Raw genomic sequence first — 14,751 nt, forward strand, 5'->3', positions numbered from 1 at the left:
GGCCCGCCTGCAATTCAAGTCTGACTGGCTCTTTACTTTTGGTAGCTGAATTTTTGTATTTCTGTATTGAAATATTAAAATCCTTGAAATTTTGAATGGACTGTTCCAAATTCAAATCAGGGCAAATCCATTACACAAATTTAGCGGGATAAGGGTTAACTGATGTTGTAATTGAGCTAAGGCCATAGGAGATTTAGTAAAAAGACTGTGTTGATTTTGTTTGATTTTATTTTATTTATCTGTGCTTGTAGATGGGTTACATTCCTTATCATTTCCAGATATAGTTTTGTAATAAAATGCTCTCGTTGGAAAATACATAAACTGATATGTTATATGCCTCACTGCAAAGTATGAAATTTAACAGATGCTCACAAGTTTGACCTTTTCATAGTATTTTAGGTCAAAGGTCAAAGTGACCATTATAAACTGAGATCAGTGATCAAGCCATAGTTTTAGACATATGTTCTTGTATAAACAATCTTAGCAGAAAGAAATCACCTAACTAGTGATGCACGGAAGGGCACCTGAGGTCTTCCTCCACCAGTAAAGCTTGAACGTTGCCAAATAACCTATACTGTGTCGTGTGACATAAAACCCCCCCAAAAAAACAACAAAACTTAACTAGTACATGATTAAATTATTTTATGTATCAGAATTTTAGGTTAAGATATTCTACTTATGTCGCAGTCAATAGCTGCGTTATGCCTGGTTTGCACAGGGCTACATATACACTGTGTTTTCTATGTAGATAGTTTTTGACAAGGTAGGCTACAGATATAGATCTGCACCAAAACAAGTCATATTGCATTTAGAACTTAACAGAAAAATCTGAGAGAGCATGACCTTGAACTTTGATAACAGATGGGTCTATTCTTTCAAATAAGTCAAGCTTCTTACCCGTATGTTGGTATGTAAAGGACTAAAAGTTAACCCTTTGTTATAAATCTAATAAAGATATAATGAAGAGTTCTGTTTCATATCGCAGTATCATGAAGTGGAGACTAAACATGTAACTCTCCATCAATCTTATTGTCATACTTTACTTTTTGAATAGTTTGTTACCATGGAAATACTTCAAAGTATATTTATTTCATTGTATGTACATTTGTAAACAGAGTGTGTTGACATTTTTGTGCAATATTGTATCATTTTGGTTTTAATGTTTTAGTCATGTTTCATGTTTTTGTTTGTATATACTAGATGCGATTTCATTATTAGGTCCTGATTTCATTAAAAGGGCCTAGTGGCCTATAGCATAGAAGTGTTTTAACAAGGTAATAGGAGTGCCATGTTCTCCTTCCGTGAATTGAAATAAAAAAAGTTTTTTTCTGGGAATATGCAGTTTTGTTTTATATAAATATTTGTAGATTGAAATTGTATAGATTAGTGGCTATTCACATAGTATAATTTAAGGAATGAATTAATAAAGTTGAATTTTCATATTACATATTGAACTAGATTTGATAACCCATATTGTAACATTGAACTAGAATTGATAATCTGTATTGTATATTTGAACTAGAATTGATGATCCATATTGTATCTTTGAACTATAGTTTAATTGACTGCCAAGAGTATAAGATCTTTTTAAAACATAAAATTTTGTATTGATATGGTTGATCAAGATTTGGTTGTATTATAATTGATCTCTGTTGCTGAAAAATTGAGAAAAGACCCGAATCAAGTTGTATATTTTAAGCCGCTGTCCATTTGTTCCATGTATGTAGATAGTTGTAAAAATCGAGTTCATGCATTCCATTGTATCAATGGCTTTTACATTTTAGGAAAGAGAAATGTTTTATTGAAGGTGACAGGTTATGTCACCAGTATAGAGCCATGCCAGCCTGCATATCCGTGCCATCTGACCAGGCTCTATATTGTTAACTTACTTTTCATCTTCATACCGGTATCTCCTAAATTGATAATGGACTGCTCCCAAAATGGAAGCTGGACAAGTCCATTTAAGAAAATCAATAGGGTAAGAGTTAGTCTAGTAAATGAACACTACTACACAATGCTTTAACACAAAAATTGTGATACCAATTTATATGACCCTAATATTCAGCAGCATATTCAACAGGATGCAAACAAATTTTTTTTGTTTGATGTCAAAATTTCTATTTATGTTTGACATTTAGGTATACATTAAATTATTATCGATAATATGTTGACTATTTTGCTAATTGGTAATTTCTCAATTGTTTGACTGACAAAGTACTAATTCATGTTATGGTGTTCATGGTTTGGTAACATCAATATTTTCATTGTTACTGAGATTTACTATTGACAGTCAGTGTCATTTCGGCCAATTTAAGTCAAAGCCAATTTAAAAACTTTTAAAAAATACATGTACCAAATTTTGACAATGCAAATATAAATATTTATACTATATAAAAATAGGTATCTAAAAACCAAAAACTCACATATATAAAAGACAAAATATATGTTTCTTTTAGCGCATTAAAATTGAATTTTGAATTATTTTTAGCTCACCTGTCACAAAGTGACAGGGTGAGCTTTTGTGATCGCTTTTCGTCCGGCCGTCGTCCGTCCGTCCGTCGTCCGTCCGTAAACTTTTACTTTAAATGACATCTCCTCATAAACCACTAAGCCAATTTCATCCAAACTTCACAGGAATATTCCTTTGGTGGTCACCTTTAAAAATTGTTCAAAGAATTTAATTCCATGCAGAACTCTGGTTGCCATGGCAACCAAAAGAAAAAACTAGAGCTTAGATATTTGGCATGAAACATTTTCTAGTGAGTGTCAAGATTGTTCAAATAAAAGCCCTGGGGTCAAAATTGGCCCCGCCCCAGGGGGTCATTGATTTTCCCTATATGTACATGTATATAGTAAAAACTTAAAAAATCTTCTTTTAAAGAACTCAAAGAGCTAGAGCTAAGATATTAAGCATGAAACATGTTCTAATGGGTGTCTACCAAGTTTGTTCAAATAAAAGCCCTGGGGTCAAAATTGGCCCCGCCCCAGGGGGTCATTGATTTTCCCTATATGCATATAGTAAAAACTTATAAATTCTCCTTTTAAAGAACCCGAAGAGCTAGAGCTTAGATATTTGGCATGAAACATCTTCTAGTGAGTGTCTACCAAGATTGTTCAAATAAAAGCCCTGGGGTCAAAATTGGCCCCGCCCCAGGGTGTCATTGATTTTCCCTATATGCATATAGTAAAAACTTAAAAAATCTTTTTTTTAAAGAACCCAAAGAGCTAGAGCTAAGATATTTAGCATGAAACATCTTCTAATGAGTGTCTACCAAGTTTGTTCAAATAAAAGCCCTGGGGTCAAAATTGGCCTCGTCCCAGGGGGTCATTGATTTTCCCTGTATGCATATAGTAAAAATTTAAAAATCTTCTTTTAAAGAACTCATGGAGCTAGAGCTAAGATATTTAGCATGAAACATGTTCTAATGGTTGTCTACCAAGTTTGTTCAAATAAAAGCCCTGGGGTCAAAATTGCCCCGCCCCAGGGGGTCATTGATTTTCCCTATATGTATATAGTAAAAACTTAAAAAATCTTCTTTTAAAGAACCAAAAGAGCTAGAGCTAAGATAATTAGCATGAAACATGTTCTAATGGGTGTCTACCAAGTTTGTTCAAATAAAAGCCCTGGGGTCAAAATTGGCTCCGCCCCAGGGGGTCATTGATTTTCCCTATATGTATATAGTAAAAACTTAAAAAATCTTCTTTTAAAGAACTCAAAGATAAAAGCCCTGGGGTCAAAATTGGCCCCGCCCCAGGGGGTCATTGATTTTCCCTATATGTATATAGTAAAAACTTAAAAAATCTTCTTTTAAAGAACTCAAAGAGCTAGAGCTAAGATATTTAGCATGAAACATGTTCTAATTGTTGTCTACCAAGTTTGTTCAAATAAAAGCCTTGGGTTCAAAATTGGCCCCGCCCCAGTGGATCATTGATTTTCCCTATATGTACATGTATATAGTAAAAACTTAAAAAATATTCTTTTAAAGAACTCAAAGAGCTAGAGCTAAGATATTTAGCATGAAACATGTTCTAATGGGTGTCTACCAAGTTTGTTCAAATAAGAGCCCTGGGGTCAAAATTGGCCCCGCCCCGGGGGTCATTGATTTTCCTTATATATGTGTATATCAAAAACTTAAAAAGTATTCTTTGAAAAAACCTAAATAGCTAGAGTTAAGATATTAAGCATGAAACATCTTCTAGTGAGTGTCTACAAAGTTTGTTCAAATAAAAGCCCTGGGGTCAAAAATGGCCCTGCCCTGGGGGGTCATTGATTTCCCTTATATGTGTATAGGAAAAACGTAAAAAACATATAAATATGTTAAATAAAGTTTGTTCAAATAAAAGCCCTTGGTTATAATTGGCCCTGCCGGGGTAGGGGAGGGCAGATCATTGTTTTTCATTATAAGTGTGTACATCATGAAACGTCTTCTTATAGGTGTCTTCCAAGTTTGTTCAAATAAAAGCCCTGGGGTTTAAACTGGCCCCCCTCCGGGGCCTACATACAGGTGAGCGACCTTAGGGCCATCATGGCCCTCTTGTTTAATTTTGTCAATGCTATAAACAAGGTATTTTTATATGATCATGTTCTTGTCTACAGTGTAAATTGTCTATGGAAGAAACATTGAAATTGAATTTTTGGCCAGGAATTTTTACATTTTGAGATTGTTAGTGTTTATTTGAATATGTTGAATGTATGAGAGATGATTTTATTATTGTTTTACTTGAGAAGAATGTCTTGTGAGCATTTGGCAAAGATGTAGATGAGTGAATTTTTGATATGAATAGTTTACATATAGTCTAATGATGTCTGAGAAATGTTATGCACATTTTTATGGAGTATTATCACTTGAAAATTTCAATGTAGTCTGTGATAAGGTATAAAGCTGTATAATAATTTTCATACAGTTTATTTGGACATCTTCAGTTGTGAAGATATATAAATATTGGTGAACCCTGACTTGAAGTACTTTAGCATGGTTTGCACAGGCCTTTAAAAGTACATGAAATTACTTCTCACACTGAAAAGTACATGTACTTAAATTCAGTGTTGCCATAAAAAGCCAAAAACAATTAAACAAACTTTAATTTCATGTTTTTTCTTTGAATTTCTATAAAATGGCAATGAATTTTTATAGCATTGAATTTTCCTTCTTTTGAAATTGTAAATGGATTTTGATATGGTCTTTATAAGGATGATCTTTGTCACAGGTTTGACAGTAATCACCTTAGGGTTGTAATCTTTATGAAAATTGTCACTGCTTTACAAACTAGATATGTTGATTTACCTAGCAAACATTATGTATCATCAAAAATAGTCCATTACTGTGTATCAGGCAAATAATGGTTTAACATTTTGGAACAGACTAATAACAGTCCAATATTATGTATCAAGCCAATAATGGTTGGACATTGTTGATCAGTCCAATAATGATCTTGCAATTGGTTTCATACCAATAATTTTTCAACAGTGTTAACCAGATAAAAAGTGTTCCATGATATTGTATTGGTCAAAATGTGGTTAACCATTGTGCATCAGAGAATGATCCAACAAGCTGATGTTTGGCAGTCCTTATGAACCTTATGACTAATTATGGTCCAAAGGAATTTACCAGAGTGATACCAAAATTGTTTACCATTGGGCCTATTATCGTTGGATGTAGTGCCAAATTCTATGGTTGTTTCTTGGCTTCATTATAGATTTTACCTTGTCAAAGATTTTCAACTTTCTTGTCTTTTGGATTATTTGAATGATTTATTAGACTATATAATAGGCAGAGTGAGAATATTTTATGTACATGTATACGTGTAGATTGGTGGTTGCAGTAGTATAGTCAGATTGTTACAACATGTATATCATTGTTATGTTTGTTTGTACAGGATTGAAAAAATAAATATTATATATTCATATCATTATCATATCATTTATCATACAAAGACATACTGTTGCATTGTCAAATAAAGAAATAAATCATGTTTTTTGAGTTTCCTTATTTTTTATAAGCTTACTTTAGCATAAAGTGCTTAGAGGTTCGATTTTGTGATCACAGTAAGTCCGTGGTCAGTCTTTTGCCACTGCATTACTAGAAATGGATACAGTGGAGTTAAAAAATACAATTTTAACTCTAATTATTATATATAATTTCTGGGGAAATATTGAGTTTACAGTGTTTTTCTTCTATTAATTTATGTATATAATAGAATTATTTCATGAATGATTTAAAAACGCTTTATATGCACGTGGGGGTATATTTTACACAGTTAGCACATATAACATGTAACCTTTTTTTTTGCCAAATTACACATTTGATTTCTTAACTGACTTTGTATTATATCCTTGTAAAAGAAAGGTTAATTTTAATTATGTGATGGACTGCAGGCTTGAACAGCGGACAGTACTGAAGACCTTTCAGATTTGCAAACTAGCTGATCTTTAACCAGCTGAATTTGTGCAATGAACTTTCAACTTCAATTTTTGGATTTGTCCATTATCAATCAGGAATATCAACACAGAAAAAGTTAGTCAACATTACAGAGCATGATCAGACTGCACGGATGTTCATTCTGGCTTTGGGGGTGTCCGTGGCCGAGTGGTTAAGTTCGATGACTTCAAATCACTTGCCCCTCACCGCTGTGGGTTCGAATCCCGACAGGGACTTTGGATTCTTTCATGTGAGGAAGCTATCCAGCTAGTTTACGGAACGTCGGTGGTTCTACTTAGGTGCCCGTTCGTGCCTGAAATAATTCACGGAAGGGCACCTGAGGTTTTCCTCCACCCGTAGAGCTGGAACGTCGCGATATGACCTATACTGTGTCGATGTGACGTAAAACCCAAAACAAACAAACAAACATTCTGGCTTTGCTATATACTGTAGGGTAAACGCGTCGGACTGGTAATCTATGGTTTGCTGAAGTCCCTTCAAGGGCATATCTTGGTTTCCTTGAGCAAGAAAATATATACTTATTGCTTACTACCCATACTTTATTCTTAAACTTGAAATATTTCGAACACACACATATAAACACGAACGCACACATTAAAATCATTTTCAACCCGCTCAGAAGGTTTTATGAAATCGGGAAACGAGCCCAAAATTACTGTAAGATATTTCTATTCAAAAGTAAGAACAGTAAGTCTTCAGCAATGAAAATGTTCTGTTTTCACTAGCGCCGGTCATATGCTGTGCATATGTTTATATTTAACTACCAAAGTGTGTCTTTGTTAGCATAGCATTATTCGTTTATTGAAGAGGAATATGTCATATAGGAAACATGTGTACATTGTATACATGTAGTTGTTTGGTAGTTCAGCCTATTTGTCTCATGGTAAACATAATAAATGAATAGCTTCATTTTGTAGGGCCGTTTATTCGGATCAGGTTAAGTATCAATCATCTTTGCTTTGTCTCATAACAGTGTCTGAAAAATGACATGTCTTTGTCCGCATTTATGGTCTTTGAACTACTTTATCTCGCCTTTCCTAATTACCACGAACTCCGAAAAAATATATCTTAAACCACATTTCTGCCGATGGCCAACATAAAATAAGTAAAAGATTTTGTATGCTTCTTTCTCTTTTTGGATATGTTTTCATTTGCCAATGTATATATTTGTAGGTGCTATAAGCATTGCAAAATATTTAATGCAATAAAATTATTGAAACGAAGTGAATGTTTGAGAGAACTATTGTTAGAGCAAACAATTTGTCAACCACAATGTATTGATTTAACACATTATGCATCAGAAATGCTTTTATAGCTTTTAAATTTTGGTTCACATTAATTTGTACTTTTAAATAGTATCCAAAATTGGCCAATTACCTGAACTATCATTTTTATCTGTTGCTTTTTGGCAATGAGTACAGTTGTACTGAATTACTATTTTGTAAGGAAGTAAAAATACTACTGTACATTTTGCTACTTTTATGACAAAATATTTCACATTTATCGCTTCTTTTTTTAGGTAACAAGCATCTAATATTCTCTCAAACGACCATAATTTTCACATTTCAAAATTCATGTTTGACCTTTCTAAAGAATCAAGAAATTATTCGCTTTCTGAGGCATCATGTATCTCATTTATAATTAGAAATAGGATTGTAATAGAAAAATATCAAAATAGAAAAGAAAGTGAAACAGAAACCCATAGAACGTCAAAACAAGAACAAAACAAAAAGCCCCGGCAAAACTGAAACTATTACAGGCTCAATTTGATTGAAGTGTAATTTTTTAAACGTGTGGAAGTTTCATTATTTCACTACATTGACTCAAATCGTATTTATTCACTAGTTATACTAATTTCCCCTTACAACACAGCATTACTTAAATGGACTTATCCATCTTTTTATTAGGATATAACCATGTTTGTTGTTGAGAAAAAATATTCATATCACTAAAACTAAAACTGAATTAGTTAACTGGACCTATTACACCTAAAGCAGTCAAATTACCGCTATTTCGATCACAATTCTCTATAACACAGCACCCCCCCCCCCCCCCCCCCCCCCCCCCCCCCCTCATCGCCCCAAAAACAGAGAGCAGGTTGATCAGAAGGTAACGTGTAACCTACGCTGAAAACACCATCCTAATATGTAGGTTAACGCAAAACAAACACTTTGTCAGCAAACCAAAGTTTTTAGTGCCTCTTTGATCAATTTCGTGTCTCAAGAATGTTTGATAAACTGCATAGTTTTTCCTCTCGCAATTTGTCTTGGGAAAAGGCAAGTTACGCAACGCTTCTTTTGAAAATAGATCTTGTTCAACTATTAAAACAGCAGAACTGAAAATGTATAACCTTATGTAAATAAGAATGAAAGGCGATTTCACACTTAAGGTTTAAATGGAGCTATGAATCGCACAACATTTAATTTTCAATTTAATAATGAGTATATACTTCTTAATTTTCTTTGGCATATTTTTGCCGTTTTAAGTGTCCAAATTGATCTATTTAACAATTTCAAATTCTATGGTTTTAGACAATTGAAACTCAATGAAGCTTCATTAACAACACTCTTCAGATTGAAAGCTACATGTAACAAATTGACTGTCAAAACAATCGGGATATGTTTGCAAAATTGCAATATAGAATAATTAAGCATAATGCTTTAATGATCCTTAAAGATCGTTCAGCACGACACAATGGTTGAGTTTCCTCTTCTATTTTATATTTTTCATATTAGATTGTTTCATTATTTCTTGAATTGAATCATGTTTAATCACCCTTACCTGCTTTAGAATATGTTGCCTGCTTTATAAATGTGTCCCTTGACGTCTGTCTGTGACATGCAGGTTTTATAACCTCTTTTTATTTTGATATTCGCTACTTCATTTATTCGTTTATTGGGTAAATGAGTATGCTTTAAGAATTGGCAATTTTCAGCAAATTAAATCACGCTATGAGACTGAAGGTATTTTGTTAAATATTCGCAAACTAGCGACAAGATTTGCAATAAAAATGCAATAGACAAGAATTGTATGCAAAAAAAATAAATTCTTTGTTCGGGGGAACATCTTGAGCAGTCAAGATTCAGGTAAATATCATCAAAAGAACTTGCCGACGATTTCTATGACATCCATTATAAGATATGCATATCCAATGTTGCATATTCTATGTTTTATAGTCTGACCTGAAATAACAACGATTCACACGTGAAATGATTGAAGTCATGAAGGTGAAATATAATTTGATACTTCTAATCATCTTTTTACTTCGAATTAGTTTTGTGGTAACTAAGACATTTACGACAGAAAATCCTTCAAATAGTGAAGGACTTACAGAGCGGACACAACAAACAGTGTAATATTTTATTGTTTGATATTTGACCTTCAATTGTGACCTTGACCTTGAGCTGACACATATGCAACATGGGTTCTGCACATCCCCTTGTTGAGGTGAACATTTGAGCCAAGTTTGAAGAAAATCCTCCAATTGGTATAGGATCTATAGAGCGGACACGAAAATGGAGACGGACCGTCCGACCGACGCGACAAAGCGAATCCATTATAGCCCCCCCCCCCACATTTTGTGGTGGGGGTATAATAAAGATATATAAATTACAGCAATATCACGAATATTGTCTTAACCATGTTTTATGGTCATCCTGATTCCCATCACTTATTATACACACATAGAGAAAAATAATACAAAATCACTTGCATGTTATACACATGCATTAAAACACTCGAGGAGTCAGTAAGCAGTGATGCAAATAGCATGTTAAGTAATTCTGCAAGGAATGTCCATGCAAATGATATGTGCTTCTATACAGCATAAAAAACAACACAAAAAATACAAAAATAAACAAAAAACAGTCGACCTCTTTGTACTCGACGAATTGAATTACCAAGTAAAGTGACGAATGACAAAAACAAATTTCCAGCAATAATGCAGAAACAAGACTTCATTTCAATTATTACCATTACCTACGGTTCCCCTCTCGCCTCTTTTATAATGGCCATTGAATATTGTAGCCTTGTCCACTTCTCAGCGTCACCACCTTTGTCTGGGTGGTATAGCAGAGCTAAACGTCTGTAATGTGAATTCACAACGCTATTTGAATCGTTGCATGATGTACCGAGAAAGGTGTATGCCTTTTCTAATGCCTCTGATTTTGGCAGGCCAAACATCCACTGCGTCAGCCGATCACAAAGTGACTCAGCAGTTGTAGCAGCAAGCATTCCACCTGCGATGGCACCAACAACCATTCCAAAGCCTATTCCTACCGGTCCGAAAAAGGAACCAACGGATGCACCAATAATTTCTCCTCCAATTCCGCCACCAATGCCTGCAGCTACCCGTACGCCACAATCTATTATATTCTTCGCGCATCTAACGCCAGTTATTTCCCCTTTCCACCATCGCTTTATATTCATGATGACATTCGCGGCAAGATATACTTTCTCGAAAGCAACTCTTACAACAGGTTGCGTCTTTCGTGCAAAGGTTATGGCTTTGCCTTCATAAAGAGCCAATGGTCTACCCATTGCACTGACGGTAGTTGCAAGAGCTCTAAAACTCTCAGGAGGAAGACGAGAAACTGCTCTCATAAAACAAAACTGTGCACCAGTACAATTACCATACACTCGGATGGCTAACGTCAATCTTCGACCACCGGCCGGATCATCAATATCTATGTCTTTCAGAAAGTTATTCCAAACGTCACACATCATTTGTCGATACCGTGGGTCTTCCTCTGCAGTTTTTGTATCTTCAGCCATCCTTTCTGCCACTTTCTTGAATACCATCGCATTAGACATCACGCTCTGCAGTGACCTAATAAACGGCTCTGCACAATCTATAGATACATTTTTCGACAAAAAGTAAAGTACCCTTGCACACGAATCAGCATCATCTTTGAATGCCTCTAGAAGGGCATTTGATATATTGGCTGGTATTTTTTTCTCCATCTGAAGAAAAGAAATTTTAATGCAGAAATATTTGATTAAGGATACTGTATATCAAATTCAAAGAACATCATTCCAGGAAATTTTAATTTGGAATTTACCTAAAACATTACATTTGATACATTTTGTTAATGCAGCAGTATCATCCTCAGACATTTTCATTTTCTAAAATAGCCTAAGTTAAATTAAAGATAATGGTTACTTAATTATCCAAATTTAACCAAAACGCAAGAGAAAGACTAAACATTGCCTAACATCGCTCACCCAAGATCTATTTTCAGAAAATTATTTTAATTCTTTAAAGCAGAAGTAGGTAATTTGGTCATGTTTTGGCGTTTTAATTTGATCCCAGGGTTTCAACTTATACAACTGCTAGGCCAAATATTTTATGTCTAGTGATTTTACAATCCTCTAATTGCGCTAATTGCTCAAGATCTGAACATAAAATAGAGAAAATAAATTAAAGTCCCTAAAGAAAGTCCAAATGGGCACAATTGAAAGTGCTGCAGGCTCAGTTCGATTGAGCCTGTTCATGGATAGTACTGTCAAGTTCATACTACCGTCCACGACCCCTAGCAGCGGCTTATGCAGAGTTCAACATTTTTGTGTCATTCCATGAAAAGCATGGTCCCCAAGTAAAATAAAAGGGGGTCACAGGTAAAGAAACCTGCATATCACAGACAGACAAAGTTAAAAAGCTGGCAACATATCCTAAGGGTGATTCAACATTATTCAAATAGGAATATTGGAACCACTCAAATAGAAAAATGCCTAGAATAAAAAATTAGAAGTACCACAAACACAACAATACTGTCGTGCTGAGCGTCTTCAAGGATCAGAAAAATAACATCTCTGATTGAAAATACGGGGCAACATTTAACGGCCTACACATGGTACAAATAACGCATATGTGGCGATAAAATACAGAAAATAAGAATTCCTATAGAAAGTGCAAACGGCAAATTTGAAAATAGTCGATCGGGCAATGGAGTATCCATGGTATGGTTAATGTTGTTTCAGATTAGAAAATGATTATTATTTCATACATTTATGAACACACGACCGTATTATTATAGGTTCATTGTGTTTTTAACGAGGGTAAATTTTTAACATGTGGGCGGGTCATATTAAAAAGTTTGATTGATCAATGTCCAATGTTGAAATTTGTTAAATCTGATTAATTTTACGTTCATGGGTTATTTTTAAATGGGGTCACAATTAATAATGCAGCGGTTAAAAAGACACGAAAATTGTATACTCAGGAAAGTGTTTATTCATGTAAGTGTTATGAATAAAATTATTTTGATCTTTGAAACAAAACAAAACAAGAGCCATCGCCAGGCACGCTCAACTTTTTACTTTTTCTAAAAGTAAACAAAGAAATGTTTGAACAAATCTTAACGTATGTTTCCTTTTTATAAATTTAATCGGTCTGTCTTGTCACATTAGTTTTGTCTATATATTTTCTATATATATATATACATACGCATTAATATATATACGCATTTATATATATATTAATATATACATATATATATATATATATATATATATATATATATATATATATATATCGGCAATTTCTCAATTTCAACTATAACATTACAACGCCGGGTGTATGCAATATCTAGAATCAAAATCGCATTCATCGCGAAATATTGACAAGAAAGGTGAGACTTGTGTCAAGGCATTTGGAATATTAAAATTAGAAGTAAGGTTATCTTTTTTGCAAAAGAAATTTAATTCAAATATATTCTGATTGCTTTACACGACTCGTTTTTGTTTAAAATACCGGTTGAAAAAGTGTTTGCGGTATCAGAATTTTGAGGATGCGCGCACATGATATGACCTCCCTTGCAAACACCATTGATATCATGCTACCAAAATAGCTTATCTCTGAGTATTTTGTGCTCAGGTTAGCCAAAAAAATGAATGTCTTATCAAACAAACAAAATATTCATTGAAATAATATATATAACACAATTCACCTGTTGTCTAAGTGAGCCAGACTGAGTTGAAATCTTCCTTGTATCATCTGTTTTTTTTCTAAGTCTTTCATCGGCATTCCTAGACATAGCTTTTTCTTCTTGCAGACAGGTACTTAAAATCTTAACCTTAAAAAATCATAGACAAAATGAATAATTATAATCAACAAATTAGTTTAAGCACATTTATTCTAGCTTGTTGGTGATAAAAGCTTAAAGCTTACTTCAACCATCTATTTATGATTCTGTTCCTGTATTTAACCATTACAGATGCCATTTACGAAAACTGCATTAAAACCCACTCTCCCTTAGCTAAGAGATAGACACCTTAACTACTTCATCATCTCTCAGAGCCCATGGGTTGTCAAGATATTTTGTTATAAAAGGTCAATGTGACCTTGAACTAGTGAAAGTAAAATGGTTCATTTACATGTCTTGACAAATTTCAGTACAAAGTATGATGTTCCTAGGTCGGGCATTCTTAGATATTTCTTGGAAAAAGTTTGGTATACCGACCAACAGATACCCCTACTTCTATGAAGGGGGGCATAATTACTGAGTTATAAACAAACTGGTATAAACAAGACCAACAATGACGACTGGATAATATGTTATATGATTACACTTTTATTTCCTAGATATACGAGAACTCAAACAACTTGATTTATCTTGGTAAGTTTTTTACTTTCTTCTCTTAATCTTTGATTGTCTGCTTCAGCAGATCCCTGGTAACATAGATGCCAGTTATATTATCACAATCACTTATCAGTCAATTCAGATAATGTAAAGTGATAAATTGAATGACAACAGCCTAAAAGACACTAACTTAAATTAGAAGATCATCTAAAGTATCTATGCAATTTAAAAACAATGAAACATTGCAAAACGTAAATTTTAATATATTTATAAAGACAACACATGACTTGATTTGTGGTCTATTTCCATTTAAAAATGTAACATGTGTTTTGCATATACTAATTTGAAATATAATATAGCTCTCTTTTTCAGTCCTTATTTTCACACCTCATCATCAGCGCTACATCCTGTGGCTCTGTCTGTTGCCTTGTCAGCTTGAATGTGCTCGTACAAATTTGGCATTTCATCTTTCATTTCCATTGCGTGATCACTATTTTTGGGTTTACATGAATTTGACTGGTCGTATTTCTCCTCTGCAAAAATAATATCAAAATGATCCTTAGAAAGCACTTTTCCAATACTCGAAACTACACATTTAAACAACTGTTTACAACAAGAGGGCCATGATGGCCCTGAAGTCGCTCACCTGTATATAGGCCCACGGAGCGGGGCCAGTTTAAATCCCAGGGCTTTTATTTGTAGACACCCATTAGAAGATGTTTCACGCTAAA

General features: G+C 33.9%; 1 protein-coding gene across 2 annotated transcripts; it reads right to left on the bottom strand.

The window, feature by feature from the left end:
* Positions 1 to 9,825: 9,825 nt before the first annotated feature.
* On the bottom strand, positions 9,826 to 14,549 carry LOC132753408 (uncharacterized). Of its 2 annotated transcripts, XM_060743871.1 has the most exons (3): positions 14,408 to 14,549; positions 13,388 to 13,513; positions 9,826 to 11,402 (listed from the first exon to the last, which is right to left on the bottom strand). In XM_060743871.1, exons 1-3 carry the CDS (start codon positions 14,498 to 14,500, stop codon positions 10,419 to 10,421), a joined length of 1,203 nt encoding a protein of 400 aa, XP_060599854.1. In that variant the 5' UTR covers positions 14,501 to 14,549; the 3' UTR covers positions 9,826 to 10,418. The 2 variants fall into 2 exon arrangements, with proteins under 2 accessions (XP_060599854.1, XP_060599855.1); XM_060743872.1 differs by lacking the exon at positions 13,388 to 13,513.
* Between the last annotated feature and the right edge of the window lie 202 nt (positions 14,550 to 14,751).

This window comes from Ruditapes philippinarum, unplaced genomic scaffold (assembly GCF_026571515.1).
Source record: "Ruditapes philippinarum isolate M1 unplaced genomic scaffold, ASM2657151v2 ctg4_1_1_1_1, whole genome shotgun sequence".
Taxonomy (NCBI): Eukaryota; Metazoa; Mollusca; class Bivalvia; order Venerida; family Veneridae; genus Ruditapes; species Ruditapes philippinarum.

Coding starts and splice junctions, on each gene's coding strand:
- LOC132753408 (XM_060743871.1), bottom strand. CDS start 14,500: ATGGAAATGAAAGATGAAATGCCAAATTTGTACGAGCACATTCAAGCT. Junction 13,514..14,407: donor GATGTAGCGCTGATGATGAG/GTGTGAAAATAA, acceptor TGATTTTTTAAG/GTTAAGATTTTAAGTACCTG. Junction 11,403..13,387: donor CTGGCTCACTTAGACAACAG/GTGAATTGTGTT, acceptor TCTTTTCTTCAG/ATGGAGAAAAAAATACCAGC.